Raw genomic sequence first — 16,418 nt, forward strand, 5'->3', positions numbered from 1 at the left:
CGACACCACGTGACTATCTGGCCAACTCTATTTGTAAATTGAATTGAATTCTTATTTTATTCAGACATTTAGGTCTGAACGAAATGATATTGCCTGCAGCCATATAAGAATAAACAACATATTATAAACAACGGTGGTAGAAGGCAGAACCATTCATCACCATCCATCATAGACCTAACTTACTGGTTCTTTCTAGCAACATGGAGAGTTACCCATGTTACTATCTATATTAACCTATTTATTGTACAATTGAAAGCACCTCTTGTACACCTAGGACTGACGGACCATAGGCGGAATCTTTTCAGCGGGTCGCAGACAGTCCACTCATTTAACAGTACTTGGTATTCTCTAGAAATAGGAAGTACGTTCATAACTATTATCACCCACAGATCTATAAACAGCCATCTGTTCTGGAATTCCTGGCAAGCCTCCATTACGATGAGAGGCTTAGTCATAGTACCACAATTGCGCCAGGAGTGCTCTGTCTACATACCTGTCGAAGGTACAGAGCGACATTCTGTGGGGACACACACACTGGTAACAAAACTCATTAAGGGCATGTTAAAATTAATCCCCAAGAACTAGGTACATTCATATATGGGATGTGAGTTTTGTACTGACCAAGTTAAGAAACTGGTCTCCAGCTACAGCTCTGTCATTACAGAAACTGACTATGTAAACAGTCATGCTGATGGCCTTGGTCACGGCGCAAAGAGTCCAGTCACTACAGAAACTAAGGCTGGACAACATGATGATTTCATCAGGGAATTAAACCTGTCACATCAATCAAAGGGTCAAACCGAACAGACAGGGGTCAGCAGGCCTAAAAACAAAGTACAGAGCCTATACGACAGATGGTCGTTGCTGTATTATAACTCATTTACTATCATACATGAAGTATGCTAGATCATCAGAGGGAAGAAATGTCACGTTTATCAGCTACTAATAGCCACTCAAAACAGTGACAGTCCAGATCATCTCTAAATGGCTAAGCTAGTCCTGACAAAGGCTGGAGTGGACTCTAAGGAGAAATTAAATCTTACTCCATCAGGGCTGCAGCTACATTGGCAGCTATGAAGCTGGACGTACCAATGGACAAAACCCTCAAGACAGTAGAATGGTCAACGGAGGAAACTATCCAACGACTTTATAACAAACCAGTTATTGAACCTGGAAGAATTACAGAAACAATTTTAAGTTCTGCATATAATTCACCGCATAAATAGGGGCAATAATTGGAATTAATATTTTACAGTTGGGTTTCAATATCGTATTATGTTTAATGATGTTAACATCATTCTCCCCACAACCAAGGCAGTTGTGAAGCATGGACTCGTTCCACGGCATGAGGTCACAGAGCTTTGAAGTCTTCACGTAGTCACTCACGTGACTCCGAAGTAAAATAGTAAGATTAAACGAGAACTTACCAGTTTGAAGTTTGATCTGTATTTTATGAGGAGGAACGTTGAGGGAATACGTGCCCTCCGCTCCCACCCTCGATTAGTCATATCTTAAACTGGTATCTCTTTGATAATCTTACTATATTAGGTCATTATAGTGTTTCAGTGACCTCACACCGCTGCTTTGAAGGATGACACGCATGCGTCGTAAGCGGGGTTCTTCACGTATTCCCTCAACGTTCCTCCTCATAAAATACAGATCAAACTTCAAACTGGTAAGTTCTCGTTTAATCTTACTATTTTGGCAGCAGTGACAAAGATGGAATGTATTAAGCAGATGTGAGCAATTTATTGTTCAGTTGTACTCCTCTGGTACATGCAGCAGTCACTGTTCATGTTCCCATATGTTTAACCGAGAGCAACCAGAGCATCTACCAAGAATTCCAGAGTTTGTACCTTTTTAGTAAAATTTAGAAAATGCCAGTTAGTGCCACACAATCAATGTCAGTATAACTTTTACAGCTTGTTGAAAGGTATTTATGTTATCATATTTTAGCCTTGAATATTCTCCATGGTTCATATATAGGCACTGCATTTGACGTGGTTGTTGTGGGCTTGAAAAACAGCGCTAAATTAAATATCATGTATATCAAACATACCAGGCACCGCACGCCACTACGAATGCTTTCCCTTCAATGTGTACCAAGCGTTATGTGAAATGCATGACACTAACTGTCGGGCACTAAACTTAGAAAATTACTCGTTTATACTCCGTAATTGAAAATATAAATCCCTAAGGCTTTAAACATATAACCTAATAGCTGCAAGGAATCATTGGAGTTTGCTTTCTGTTGAAAGCTGATGTGTTTGGCAAAGTTTGAGCGCGTTATTCCAAAGATAGTACATTAAACAAACTTTGGTAGTAATTAGACAAGTGCATTATTCTAAAAACGTGTAAATCAAGCACGCATAAAATGCGAGGTGCCTGTATTTTTATGGAAAATTTGCATCAATGAAGGGAACATGAATACTGAAGAAGGGCATTGTGCCAATTTCAGACTACAGTAAACATATTTATATTGTAAAATTATAGCACAGTCGTGACAACAGGCATTATTTGTTGAGCTCCAAACAGATGTAAAACATTTCCCCTGTTCCCCGTTTTCATCCTTTAACTTTCCACCATAGTTACAGATTATTCTTTGGGGAACTGTAGCAACATATTGGACCACATCTGGCAACATTATCTTATCTTCCAAGTAGCAACAAATGAATAACACAACGGAATATATTTGGACAAAATAGATACTAGGAAGAATGTTCTACTTGTGGGGAAAAAAAACAGGAAATATATTCCAAACCAATGCTCATATGCCAACTATTATTTTGACACTGGTGCTTTCTGTGTTGTGCAAGTATCCTATCTTTATTTGGATAGGATTCTGCAATGTAATTGTAAGTCCAATTTAAACTTAACAACTACTGTTCAAGTCTTGAAAGACATGTCTTGAGTAACTGAAAATCACAGGCATTCTGGTCAGGACTTTTCATCCTCGTGGACCAATTGTGTGCATAGCCAGAGAACGAGATGTCCTGTCAATATGATAAAAAGAACATTGGTCCAGTAAAAAAAAAAAATCTGTTTTTCTTTAGAAATCTATAACAATATTTTTCTTCCACAAACAATGCTTTTAGGATAAATGTTGATTTTTATATAGTCAACTAATTATTTGCCAACTTGTGGGTTGACCATGAGAGCTTTGAAAGCTTTATGCTGTCAGTCGGGAAAGCTTACAATGTTTACTGAAAAGGCAGCACTTGGGATTTGCAAAGCTTATACTTCCAAGCTTTAAAAACCCATTGTTGGAGCTAGAATAGTAAGAATATAGTAAAGTTATTAAAGCTGAAATTTTTTGAAGCTTACTATATTTACACAGCAGTTCCTAATCCTAGAGAGTCATGCTATACTATAAATATGTCTGGCAGCTCATACAAATAGAAACACAATGCATTAACCACTGAAAGGAAACTTGGAGTTGGAGAAGCTGGAAAACAACCTCAGTAGAATATGGATTTCAAAAAAGAACAAGAAGGCACACATTTCTTACATGATTCAAGTGGTGAGGCTGATAGAAAATCAGTGAAGAATGTGAGGATTTGGACAAAGTAATGTTTGAATGATTGAATTAACAAAAAGATGAAGTTGCATCTGTGGAAAAGGTTTCTGGGGCACTGGGAGCTTCCCCGACTATCCATATCCTGCCAGAAGGCCATATCAATGCCCTAACTACCATCTTGACTGCACTTAGATTAAAGAAGGTTACAAAACAAAAAGACATGATCTTATGTTGCTGTCATCCTGTGCTCAACCCCTTGGCCGAAACCTCATTAGCCAAAGCCTCAATAATGATCCTGATACTTCATTTCAACACGCAGCATCTCCCAAAACAGACACTCCTGAAAGGCCACTGTGCTAATGCCTCCCTTTCTCTTATTGGTAGGGGCAGCCACTCCCAGACACTAATGGCTCCTTTTAAAATCTCTCATACTGCTCCTCCACTCAGCTTCTTACCTGCTGCTGAAACTATGTTGGGAAAGTAGGGTATCAATTTAAAACATAGGAAGGTAGATTTTAATGACACAAATCCAAGATGGCTAAATTGTTGCTCAGGGTGCTTTTGGATACATCATAGCCAGTGTCGCAGTGTTAATTTTTAAATTCAAACGGGGCGTCATTTCAGGTTTTGCTTGGGGGGGGAAGGGGGGAGGGGGGGGGGGGGCAAGCTAGTCAGCCAAGAAGGCCAAGATTATAGCCTATCACTACATCCCAGTGTGTAACGTACAATAAAACATATAATTCTTAATTTAATATTATGACAAAATATTGTACGGTTGCACTCACTAATTATCATGAAATATAATTATCAAGCAAGTAAAGAAAAATAAAGAGTTGGATTGGACACACCCCCAGGAAACCTGCCACAAACATCACTCGGAAATCGCTGAAATGGAACCCCCAAGGATAAAGAGGTTTGAAAAAGAGGTGTGCAGACAGAAATGTCTGAGAGTGGGCTCAACTGGGGAGATCTCGAAAGAACTGCTAACAACCGAATGAGGTGGAGGACATTTGTCAATGGCGATGCTCCCTAGAGGAGCAAAGGTCTTAAGAAGAAATAAGAAGAAGAAGTAAAGAAAAAGACGGTAATCATGTATTTTTACAAAGGTGCCGGCCCGGCATCAACTCACCCTGACTCTCCTGCAGCTCTGGGCCGTCACACACTCACACACACACACACTCACACACACACAATCACTCACTCACACACACACACTCACTCACTCACTCACCCACACTCACTCACCCACTCACTCACCCACTCACACACACTCACTCACTCACTCACACACACTCACTCACTCACACTCACTCACTCACCCACTAACTCACTCACTCACTCACTCACTCACTCACTCACTCACTCACTCACTCACTCACTCACTCACTCACTCACTCACTCACACACTCACTCACCCACTCACCCACTCACTCACTCACTCACTCACTCACTCACTCACTCACTCACTCACTCACTCACTCACTCACTCACTCACTCACTCACTCACTCACCCACTCTCACTCACCCACCCACTCACTCACCCTCTCACTCACTCACTCACTCACTCACTCACTCACTCACCCACCCACCCACTCACTCACTCATTCACCCACCCACTCACTCAGCCACCCACTCACCCACTCACTCACCGGCAGCACTGCACCCCTGATCATAGCTACCTTCCATCAATCACTGAAGTTGCATATTGATTAATTTAATTGGCAAACTCGTCAGCAAATGATTCAGCCTATGCTTGATTTCGTTATCGAGCCCAACAAGTAAACCTGTGAACCCCTCAACTACCACTCTCCTCTGCCTAGCCGAACTTGTCCTCACACACAACTTCTCTTTTGACTCCTCTCACTTTCTTCAAGTCAAAGGTGTAGCCATGGGCACTCGCATAGGCTCCAACTTTGCCTACCATTTTGTTCGCTACATTGAACATCTTGTTCCAAATGTACACCGGCACCATTCCGCATATCTTTCTCCACTATATTAACGACTACATCGGGGTTGCCTCCTGCACCTGCCTCGCACAGTTATCTTGACTACACGTACACCCACGCTGCCTCTTGCAAGAACTCGATCCCCTACATTCAATTTCTCCATCTCTGCTTCAATGTGAGACTTTCCACAAGAGAATATCAGACATGTCCTCTTAGTCATAATCATAAACCATGGAAACAGGTCCTTTGACCCGACTTACTCATGCCAAAGACTCTTTCATCAGTAAACGCAGTAAACGAACCTCACAGCTGGATCCCTCATCAGTGTCTCCACTGTGTTCTACAGTTCTGCTCTTGTTTCCCCTCCACTTTCCCCTAGATGGAAAAAGGTACAGTTCCCCTTGTCCTCACCATTCACTCCACTAGCCACAGCGAACTCTCACATTTCTACCACCTTCAAGATGGTCCTACCACTAATCACATCTTCCCATTCCCACCCCTTTCCACAGAGACCACTCCCTCTGTAATTCATTGATGCACTCATCACTTCCCATCCAAAATGACCCCATCCCAGGTACTTTCGCGGGTAACACCTGTCCCTACATCTCTTCCCTCATCCCCACCCAGGGACCCCCACCAGCCCTTCTAGCAAGACAGAGGTTCACATGCACCTCATCTATTGCATTCAGAGTTCCCATTGTGGCCTGTTCATCAACAAGACCAAATGTACACTGGGCGACTGTTTCGCTGAATTCTTCCACTCAGTCCACCAAAGTCTACTGGATCATCCGGCTGCTAACTATTTTAACTCCCCTTTCCACTCCCACGCTGACCTTTCAGTCCTGGGCCTCTTCTATTACCAGAGTGAGGCCACATCTCTCCCACCAATCCCACCCTGCTTTCCTCCACTTTCCGTGTCCATTCACTCCCCTTCTCTCCTCATCTGTCCCCCTTTTGTCTCATTTTAAACCTTCAGCCTATCAACCCCCCCCCCCCCCAGTTGCATTAACCTATCACATGGCAGGCTTAGTGCCACTCCGTCTCTTTTCCAGCTTTTTATCGTACTAGAATCATTGTGAAGAAGGTTCCTGACCTGAAATGTCACCTATCTATTTCCTCTATAGATGTTGCCTGTGTTCTTCCAGCACTTTGTGTTTTTCTCAGGACATCATCATCTGCATTCCTTGTGTCTCAACTAAATTGCTAATTCTGAAATCTAAAATTTCATAGTTCACCCTTGTGGTCAAGCAGAACAGTGAAGCTGGGACTCATGGGAACTTGGCCAAACTAATACTGGACAATCGACATCACAATTATCTGGGCCAGATTAGCTGGGGTCATCTTCCAGCTGAGATGTTTCTGAAAAGCCACAGCAAGTGTATAACAAACCCCAACCCACCCCATCAGCAAGCCAGGGCAGCGATAACTTTGTTTGGTAGCACGTGATTACTCTGCATGGCCAGCGATAACTCTGCTCGGTGGTAAGCAGTGCAGAACCTTGACGGCGCCCTGTGATCTCATTAACGACCGCAGTCAGTAAAGGCCAAAGAGAGCTCCACCCAAAAGAATGAAGTTGGCACCGGCACCATCTGAGGCAGGAAATCAACCGTAGAGAGCAGCGAACCATTGACTCCAGGAGCGCAGAGAAGATGCTTGTAACCAGTTCGAAGCATGACATATAGTGAAAAAAGGTCACGAAGTTCTGGATCAACTTAGCGGATCAGACATTTATCCATGTTCTTCGGGGATGTGGCCTGACCCGCTGACTCCAGCACTTTGTCTTTTTTTTGCAAACCAGCATCTGCTGTTCTTTATTTCTACATCTCTGGAGAAGATAGATAGGTGATGTTTCAGGTCAGGACCCTTCTTCAGACTGAGAGAGGAGGAGAACCTTTACAAAGTAGGCATACCTTGAATAGATTTTTCAGTGGAGCAGTGAAATGTAGATCCAAGGAACAGCAGATGCTGGTTTATAAAAGAAGATACAAAGTGCTGGAATAACTAAGCGAGTCAGGCTGCATTTTTGGAGAACATGGGTAGATGACATTTCAAGTTAGGACCCTTGTTCAGACTGGAGAAGGGTTCCCCCAACCTGATACATCACCTATCCACTTTCTCCTGCGATACTGCCTGGCCAGCTGAGTTACTCCAGCACTTTGTGTCTTCTTTTGTAAACCAGAACATGCAGTTCCTTGTTTCTACAGGGACAGGACATAGCCTGGCAAGTGATAGATGGGTACAGGGTGAAGTGGTTTTTTGATAGGCAGGTGGTTGGGTAAAGGGCAGAGATGAAAAGGTGTGAGATGAGGATAGAAGAGTTGCGGATTATGAAGCCAGAAGAAGGAATGAAAGTGAAAGGGGAGGAGGAAGAGGTGAGAAATGTATGCAAATCTAGGTGGGGCATGGGGATGGAGAGGGAAGAAGTGTGGGCAGTGAGCTGTAAGCTACCTAAAATTGGAGAATTCAATGTTCATACCGTTGGGTTATAAATTACCCAAGCTCTTCCCTGTGCTCCATTTGGAACATAAACCAAACCCCCCTCCCCCAACTTCTTCCCCCCTTTCTTTACCTGTGCCCCACCTGGACTCACGCCCATTTCTCCACTCCTCTTCCACCTACATTCCTTCCTCTGGCTTCACAATTCACAACTTTTCTATATTTATCCCATACCTTTAGTCTTTTCATCTCTGGTCTTTGTCCTGCCTATCAACCCCCCACTCCCCCCCTCACCGGAATTTATTTGTCACTAGCCAGGCTTTATCCTGCCGTTCTTTTTTTTCAGCTTTCTTCCAGCACAATCTGTCTGAGGACGGGTCCTGACCCGAAATGTCAACTGTCCATGTTCTCAAGAGATGCTGCCTGACATGCTGAGTTACTCTAGCATTTGGTTGTTTTTTTGTAAACCAGCATTGCAGTTCCTAGTTTCGACATGACGTATATTGATTGGGTCTTGGACAGTTAAAGCCTATGTTAAGTGTTGCAATTGTGTGTGTGAGTGTGTGAGTAAAGCTGAAATTGTACCGGGATCCCACTTGTGTCCCTTTGTTTGCCTCTAAAGCACCTTTAGTTTAGAGATACAGCTCAGAAACAAGCCCTTTGGCCCACCGAGTCTGCACCGGCCAGCGATCACCTCGTACAGTAGCACTATCCTTATACACTTGGGAGAATTTTACAAGTGCTGAATTACCAAAGCCAAATAACCTACAAACCTGCACATCTTTGGAGTGTGCGAGGAAACTGGAGCACCCGGAGGAAACCCATGCTGTCACAGGGAGAACGTACAAACTCCGTACAAACAGCACCTGTAGTTATGATCAAACCTGGCTCTCTGGCGCTGTAAGGCAGCAACTCTACCGCTGCGCCACTATGCCGCTACCGGGGTAAAACAAACTTGTACTGTTGGAATTTGTTGAAGAGGTATTTGTTGAAATGCTCATAAAAACGAGAAGCCACACATGCCACTTTCCTACCTGGAGAATTGTTATTTTTTAATAATTCATGATTAATCAGAGATTTAAAATTAAAAATTGTATACACCTAGAATCATTTATCATAAATTCTACTGCTAGAATGCTAGGTCCCAAAATATACACACATTAAAATAAAATGTCTATTTAAATACTGGCTAATAAGTTTGGATGCAAAAATCAAAGTTAGCACAATGTATACAATGCGCACAATGTTGGAGCATACAACTAAACAATGAAGAATATAAAGATATTTGAATAATATTAAAAGTTGATATTTTAGAGAAGCATTACTGTACTTTCCTACAAGGAACCTTTTTTCTATATGCAGTACAAGAAAAATCTTAACTTCCCAAGAAAATTGACACATTGATGTATCGTGTAATGTGAAGAAAGCCAAACTGGTAAGTGTGCAGCTGAAGCAAATTTGTTTTCCAGTTACATAACATTCTTGGAAATTCGTAGGCTGGGGGCTTATGTTTACCTAAACTGTATTTAGGGAATCATAAGATAGCAGCGAATATATTTCCAAGAATGCCATAGGACTAATGGGAAGCAGGACAAAATAGTTAATTCAGAAACAAGGGTTCTGAACTTAAAGATAGGTAACTTTGAGGGTCTGAGACGTGAATTAGCCAAGATAGACTGGCAATTGATTCTTAAAGGGTTGACGGTGGATATGCAATTGAAGGCATTTAAAGACCGCATGGATGAACTACAACAATTGTTCATCCCAGTCTGAAGAAGGGTTTCGGTCCGAAACGTCGCCTATTTCCTTCGCTCCATAGATGCTGCTGCACCCGCTGAGTTTCCCCAGCAATTTTGTGTACCTTCGATATTCCAGCATCTGCAGTTCCCTTTTGAACATAGAGTAGGAGTAAACGGGTCCTTTTCAGAATGGCAGGCAGTGACTAGTGGGGTACCGCAAGGCTCAGTGTCCAGCCCCAGCTATTTACAATATATATTAATGATTTGGACGAGGAAATTGAATGCAACATCTCCACGTTTGCGGATGACACAAAGCTGGGGGGAAGTGTTAGCTGTGAGGAGGATGCTAGGAGGCTGCAAGGTGACTTGGATAGGTTGGGTGAGTGGGAAAATGCATGGCAGATACAGTATAATGTGGATAAATGTGAGGTTATCCACTTTGGTAGCAAGAACAAGAAAGTAGACTATTATCTGAATGGTGGCCGATTAGGAAAAGGGGAAATGCAACACAAACAAGACCTGGGTGAGATGGTACACCAGTCATTGAAAGTAGGCAAGCAGGTGCAGTAGGCAGTGAAGAAAGCGAATGGTATGTTAGCATTCATAGCAAAAGAATTTGAGTATAGGAGCAGGGAGGTTCTACTGCAGTTGTACAGGGCCTTGGTGAGACCACACCTGGAGTATTGCATACAGTTTTGGTCTCCTAATATGAGGAAAGACATTCTTGCCATAGAGGGAGTACAGAGAAGGTTCATCAGACTGATTCCTGGGATGGCAGGACTTTCATATGAAGAAAGACTGGATAGACTCGGCTTGTACTCGCTAGAATTTAGATGATTGAGGGGGGATCTTATAGAAACGTACATAATTCTTAAGGGGTTGGACAGGCTAGATGCAGGAAGATTGTTCCAGATGTTGGGGAAGTCCAGAACAAGGGGTCACAGTTTAAGGATAAGGGGGAAGTCTTTTAGGACCGAGATGAGAATTTTTTTTTTCACACAGAGAGTGGTGAATCTGTGGAATTCTCTGCCACAGAAAGTAGTTGAGGCCAGTTCATTGGCTACATTTAAGAGGGAGTTAGATGTGGCCCTTGTGGCTAAAGGTATCAGAGGGTATGGAGAGAAGGCAGGTACAGGATACTGAGTTGGATGATCAGCCATGATCATATTGAATGGCGGTGCTGGCTCGAAGGCCCGAATGGCCTATTCCTGTACCTATTTTCTATGTTTCTATGTCTATGTTTCTAATATTTTAAAGTCTAAAGTCATATATAAAGAATAGGACTCAAGTAGGGAATTGGCAGATAGACGACAGCATGGAAAATTTCTAATTACAGTAAATCACAAACAATGACGGAGGATAGAAAGAAGATAGTGAACCAAGTGACATGCTACCAGGACAATAACCTCTCCCTCAATATCAACAAGGCGATGGAGCTAGTTATTGATTTGAGGAAGCATGGTGCAGTACTAGCTCCAATCAGTATCAACGGTGGCGATGTAGAAATGGTTGGGAGCCTCAAATTCCTTGGGGTTAATATTACCAATGATATGTCTTGGACCAACCACATTGATACAATATCCATGAGGGTACACCATTGATCCTACTTTCTGAGGAGACTGAGGAAATTTGGCATGTCTCCAGTGAATCTTTCAAACCTCTACAGATGCACAAATGGTTCTGCCCAGAATGGAAGAGTCAATCTTAATCTTGAGACCAAGGTGAAGGATAGATTTGAAATTATTCTTAATGTCTGATCAGATTCCATAAATTGACTGAATGTCAAACCATGGGAGTGCTAAATAGTTTAGGACTGTTACAAATGGTGGTACCAGTATCACTGCTAAATACACAATCATCAAATCATTCAGGAATTCAGAGAGACCGGCAACATTCAATACAGTGGCTGCAATTGTCGTTAGAATCTTGACATTCTACAGCAAGTAATTCACCTCCTGAATTTCCATCAAATGCAATTCATGTGAATATAATGAATCATTCTTTACTGGCTTGGAACATTCTAGAACACTTGTTTGATTTGTGCTCTATCCAAAACCCACTCTCTCCACATCTACTAAACGATTGTGCCATTCACAATATCCCCTGCAGTAACTTGCCAATGGTTTTTTGATAGCATCTCCTGAACTTCCATATAACCATATAACAATTACAGCACGGAAACAGGCCATCTCGGCCCTTCTAGTCCGTGCCGAACACTTATTCTCACCTAGTCCCATCTCCCTGCACTCAGACAATAACCCTCCATTCCTTTCCCGTCCATATACCTATCCAATTTATTTTTAAATGATAAAATCTAACCTGCCTCCACCACTTCCACTGGAAGCTCATTCCACACAGCTACCACTCCCTGAGTAAAGAAGTTCCCCCTCATGTTATCCCTTAACTAAGGACTGAACAGATATTGAAATACAATTAGACAATAGACAATAGACAATAGGTGCAGTAGTAGGCCATTTGGCCCTTCGTGCCATTCAATGTGATCATGGCTGATCATCCCCTATCAGTACCCCATTCCTGCCTTCTCCCCATATCTCCTGACTCCGCTAACTTTAAGAGCCCTATCTAGCGCTCTCTTGAAAGTATCCAGAGAACCGACCTCCACCACCCTCTGAGGCAAAAAATTCCAGACTCACAACTTTCTGTGTGAAAAAGTGTTTCCTCATCTCCGTTCTAAATGGTTTACCCCTTATTCTTAAACTGTGGCTCCTGGTTCTGGACTCCCCCAACATCGGGAGCATGCCTCTAGCATGTCCAAACCCTTAATAATCGTATATATGTTTCAATATTTGCTAATGTTACTTTGAATCCCTTGATCTAAATCATTGATGTATATTGTAAATAGCTGCGGTCCCAGTACCGAGCCTTGCGGTACCCCATTAGTCACTGCCAGCCATTCTGAAAGGAACCCGTTAATCCCTACTCTTTGTTTCCTGTCTGCCAACCAATTTTCTATCCATGTCAGCACTCTACCCCCAATACCATGTGCCCCAAATTTGCCCACTAATCTCCTATGTGGGACCTTATCAAATGCAATTAATATCTTCCTTCTTACCTTAAACCTATACCCCTTGTCTGCTAGATTTGGATGGAGGCAAAACAGAACTGAATGTGGAAGTTCATGTCATAGTAGAAATATCTCCCTTCTTACCTTAAACCCATACACTTGTCTGGATTAAATTCCATCCAACACAGGTCTGCTCAACTTTCCAGTTAATCAATGTCTCGTATCTTAAGCAAACTTTCTATTACTCCACCAATTCTTGTATATTTACTCATCATACCCCTTATATTCTCATCCATGTCACATATATATTACAAAGGTAAGTCCCCAGCACTGATTCCTGTAGTACACCACTTATTTAGATTTCCAGTCAAGAAAGAACTATCTGCCTCCAATCACACAGCCAGTTATGAATTCATTCACCAACACACCCTGGATCTCATGCTCTAAAGATTTTAGAGTCCATTATAAAGGATGAAGTACAGAAGCACATGATAAAATAGGTTGAAGTCAGCATGGTTTTGTGAAGGGGAGATCTTGTCTGACAAATCTGTTGGATACTTTGAGGAGGTTAATAGCAGGATAAACAAAAGCAAGTCAGTGGATGTTGTTTATTTGGATTTTCATAAAGACTTTGAAAAGGTACCACCTGTGAGGCTGCCAATGAAGATGAGAGCACATGGTATTAGAGGGAAGATACTAGCATAGATAGAAATCTGGCTGAATGGCAGAAAGCTAAGAGTGAAAATAAAGGGGACCTTTCTGGTTGGCTGCCGGTGACTAGTGTGTTACGCAAGGGTCGGTGCTGGAGCCGCTACTCTTCACGTTGTATGTCAATGATTTGGATGAGGGAATTGAAGGCTTTGTGGTCCAGTTTGCGGATGATACAAAGGTAGTGGAGGGGCACGCAGATACAGAAAGCACACCGCAAAAGGACTTGGACGGATTGGGAGAGGGGGAAAAGACGTGGCAGGTGGAACACAGTGTAGGAAAATGTGTGGTCATGCATTTTAGTGGTAGGTATAAAGGAGTAGACTATTTTCTCAATCGGGATTCAGAAATCGTAGTTGCGTAACGATTGGGAGTGCTGGTGCAGGAATCCCAAAAGACAAAATTGAAGTAAGGAAGGCAAATGCAATATTAGCATTTATTTCAAGAGGACTACAATATAAAAACAGGGATGTAATGCTGAGGCTTTATAAGGCACTGGTCAGACTGCATTTGGAGTATTGTGAGCTGGTATGGGCTCCATACCCGAGGAAGAGTGCATTGGCATTTACAAGAATTATCCCAGGGATTACTGGATGAATATATGCTGAGTGTTTGACGGCACTGGGTCTGTACTTGCTGGAGGTTAGAAGCATGAGGGGGAACCTATTGAAACTTATCGCATAGTGAAAGGCCTGGATAGAGTAGATGTGGAGATGATGTTTCCATTCGTTGGAGAATCTGGAACGAGATGGCATAGCCTCAGACTAAAACAACATACCTTTAGAAAGGAGTTGAGGAGGAATCTGTCTGATTCATTGCCACAGACGGCTGTGGGGGTCGTCATTTGGTATTTCTAAGGCAGAGATTGACAGATACTTAATTGGTAAGGGTGTCAAGGATTATGGGAGAAGGCAGAAAAATGGGTTTGACAGGGAAAGATAGATCAACCATAATTGAATGGTGGAGTGGACTCAATGGGCTGAATGGCCTACTTCTACTATGACATGAACTTCCACATTCAGTTCTGTTTTGCCTCCATCCAAATCTAGGCTCAGCTTCTCACCCCCTGCCAAACTAGTATAGAATCTCCCCAGCAACACCTGCCAAGAAGAATTGTGATCACAATCCTGTTGAGATACACATGGGTTGCCCCTGGCTCACTTTCCCCAGAACCATTCCTAGATGCTGGAATCTAAAGTTCCCCTCCTGCACTATCTGTCCAGTTTAGCATTTATTTATATTATTTTTATTTTTATTTATATATTGGTGCATGAGAATAATCCAGTAATCTTGATTCCTTTTTAATCTTTTGGCGAATTTTTAAAAATAATTGTTTCTCGTTGGTACTGATATTTCACTCAGTAAAAATTAAGTACCTCAACAGTATCAACTTCTCACTGTACTTAAATCCCCCATTCATTAAAGTTGCTTCTATTGAAGCATTATTGTGTGGAGGATGTCATGCTATTTACTACATGCATCAACAAACCCCTTTTGTATGTAAACCAACTGAATTTACTTGCATCCAGAACAGGACATGGTAGCCTGGCTCTGACATTTTGCAGATGTGTATGATTACTTTCTTGCTCTTGTAATCTATGTCAGTGAAATCCCAGGATCCCATAAGGTTTCCTAACTATTTTCTTAACCGAAGAACAAAATGACAAGTTCCCTGACCTGGAATCAAACCCATTGTGGTTGAGAGTACTAAATCCTCACTACAAGTCCTCCAGTGACTGGAGACATTTATGTTGATCCTTTGGTACATTATACATTGATCTAAGAAGGAATAATATTCACAAAAAATGTACAACAGTTTTTGCAAAAAGAGGTGAGTAAACCATTTAGTACTCACAGGCTTACCATCTGCACCAGGTTTGCCAGGATCGCCATTTTCTCCTGGTATTCCACGTTCTCCCTAGAAAAAACAAATGAAAAAAATCAATATATACGTTGTCTCAGTTTCTTCAAGTGAAGACCTTAAGGTTGTATTCTTTCATATAAAATGGTAACATGCCTAGTTAAGATAAAAAATAAAAATAAAATTAAATAGCACCGGAACAAACTGGAATCAGCATATACTATTTGCCTAAACTTGAATGATGCAAGCTGCGACTTATACTAATTTGTGCCCACAAATCATTACCATTCTTGGAGTACCCAGATGTGGAGCCAACAGTTGCTTAAATGCCAGCTCTGCAGGGGATCAGGTCAACCACAAATTGTGCTGCAGAGGACTCAAATGAGGAAGTTGAGAGGAGAAATCACAGGGGCAGTCTTGCGGCGTTGGCAGGCCTTCTTGAAAGTCCATGTGAAATGTCGAAGTGCATGGCCTTTTAGGCTTTTAGCCAAATCTGCAGACTATCTGTTCTGGTAAAGAACTGGTGACTAATTCCACTTCAACATGATGGATACAGATTTGATGATTCCCATGGATAGAAACATAGAAACATAGAAAATAGGTGCAGGAGTAGGCCATTCGGCCCTTCGAGCCTGCACCGCCATTCAATATGATCATGGCTGATCATCCAACTCAGTATCCTGTACCTGCCTTCTCTCCTTTAGCCACAAGGGCCACATCTAACTCCCTCTTAAATATAGAGAATGAACTGGCCTCAACTACCTTCTGTGGCAGAGAATTCCACAGATTCACCACTCTCTGTGTGAAAAAAGTTTTTCTCATCTCGGTCCTAAAAGATTTCCCCCTTATCCTTAAACTGTGACCCTCTCGGTCCTAAAAGATTTCCCCCTTATCCTTAAACTGTGACCATAGATGGGCATCTAGAACAGGGCTAGATCTAAAATCTCAGATTTGATGATTATTGAGAAATGAAGATTATTGTAATCTTCTTGAATTTTTTGAAGAGGTTACTTGGGAAATTGATGAGGGTAAAGCAGTTGATGTTGTATATATGGACTTCAGTAAGGCCTTTGACAAGGTTCCTCATGGAAGGTTGGTTAAGAAGGTTCAATGGTTGGGTATTAATGGTGGAGTAGCAAGATGGATTCAACAGTGGCTTGAATGGGAGATGCCAGAGAGTAATGGT

The 16,418-nt window shown here is 42.1% G+C and overlaps 1 protein-coding gene across 1 annotated transcript in view; it reads right to left on the reverse strand.

Moving 5' to 3' along the window:
• The window catches only part of col21a1 (collagen type XXI alpha 1 chain), a 130,483-nt gene that overhangs the window by 64,899 nt on the left and 49,166 nt on the right, over positions 1 to 16,418 (reverse strand). The window contains 1 exon segment of the mRNA XM_033021850.1: positions 15,227 to 15,289. Within this exon segment, the coding sequence (XP_032877741.1) occupies positions 15,227 to 15,289 (63 nt within the window).

The sequence above is a fragment of the Amblyraja radiata genome, chromosome 5 (assembly GCF_010909765.2).
Source record: "Amblyraja radiata isolate CabotCenter1 chromosome 5, sAmbRad1.1.pri, whole genome shotgun sequence".
Lineage (NCBI taxonomy): Eukaryota > Metazoa > Chordata > Chondrichthyes > Rajiformes > Rajidae > Amblyraja > Amblyraja radiata.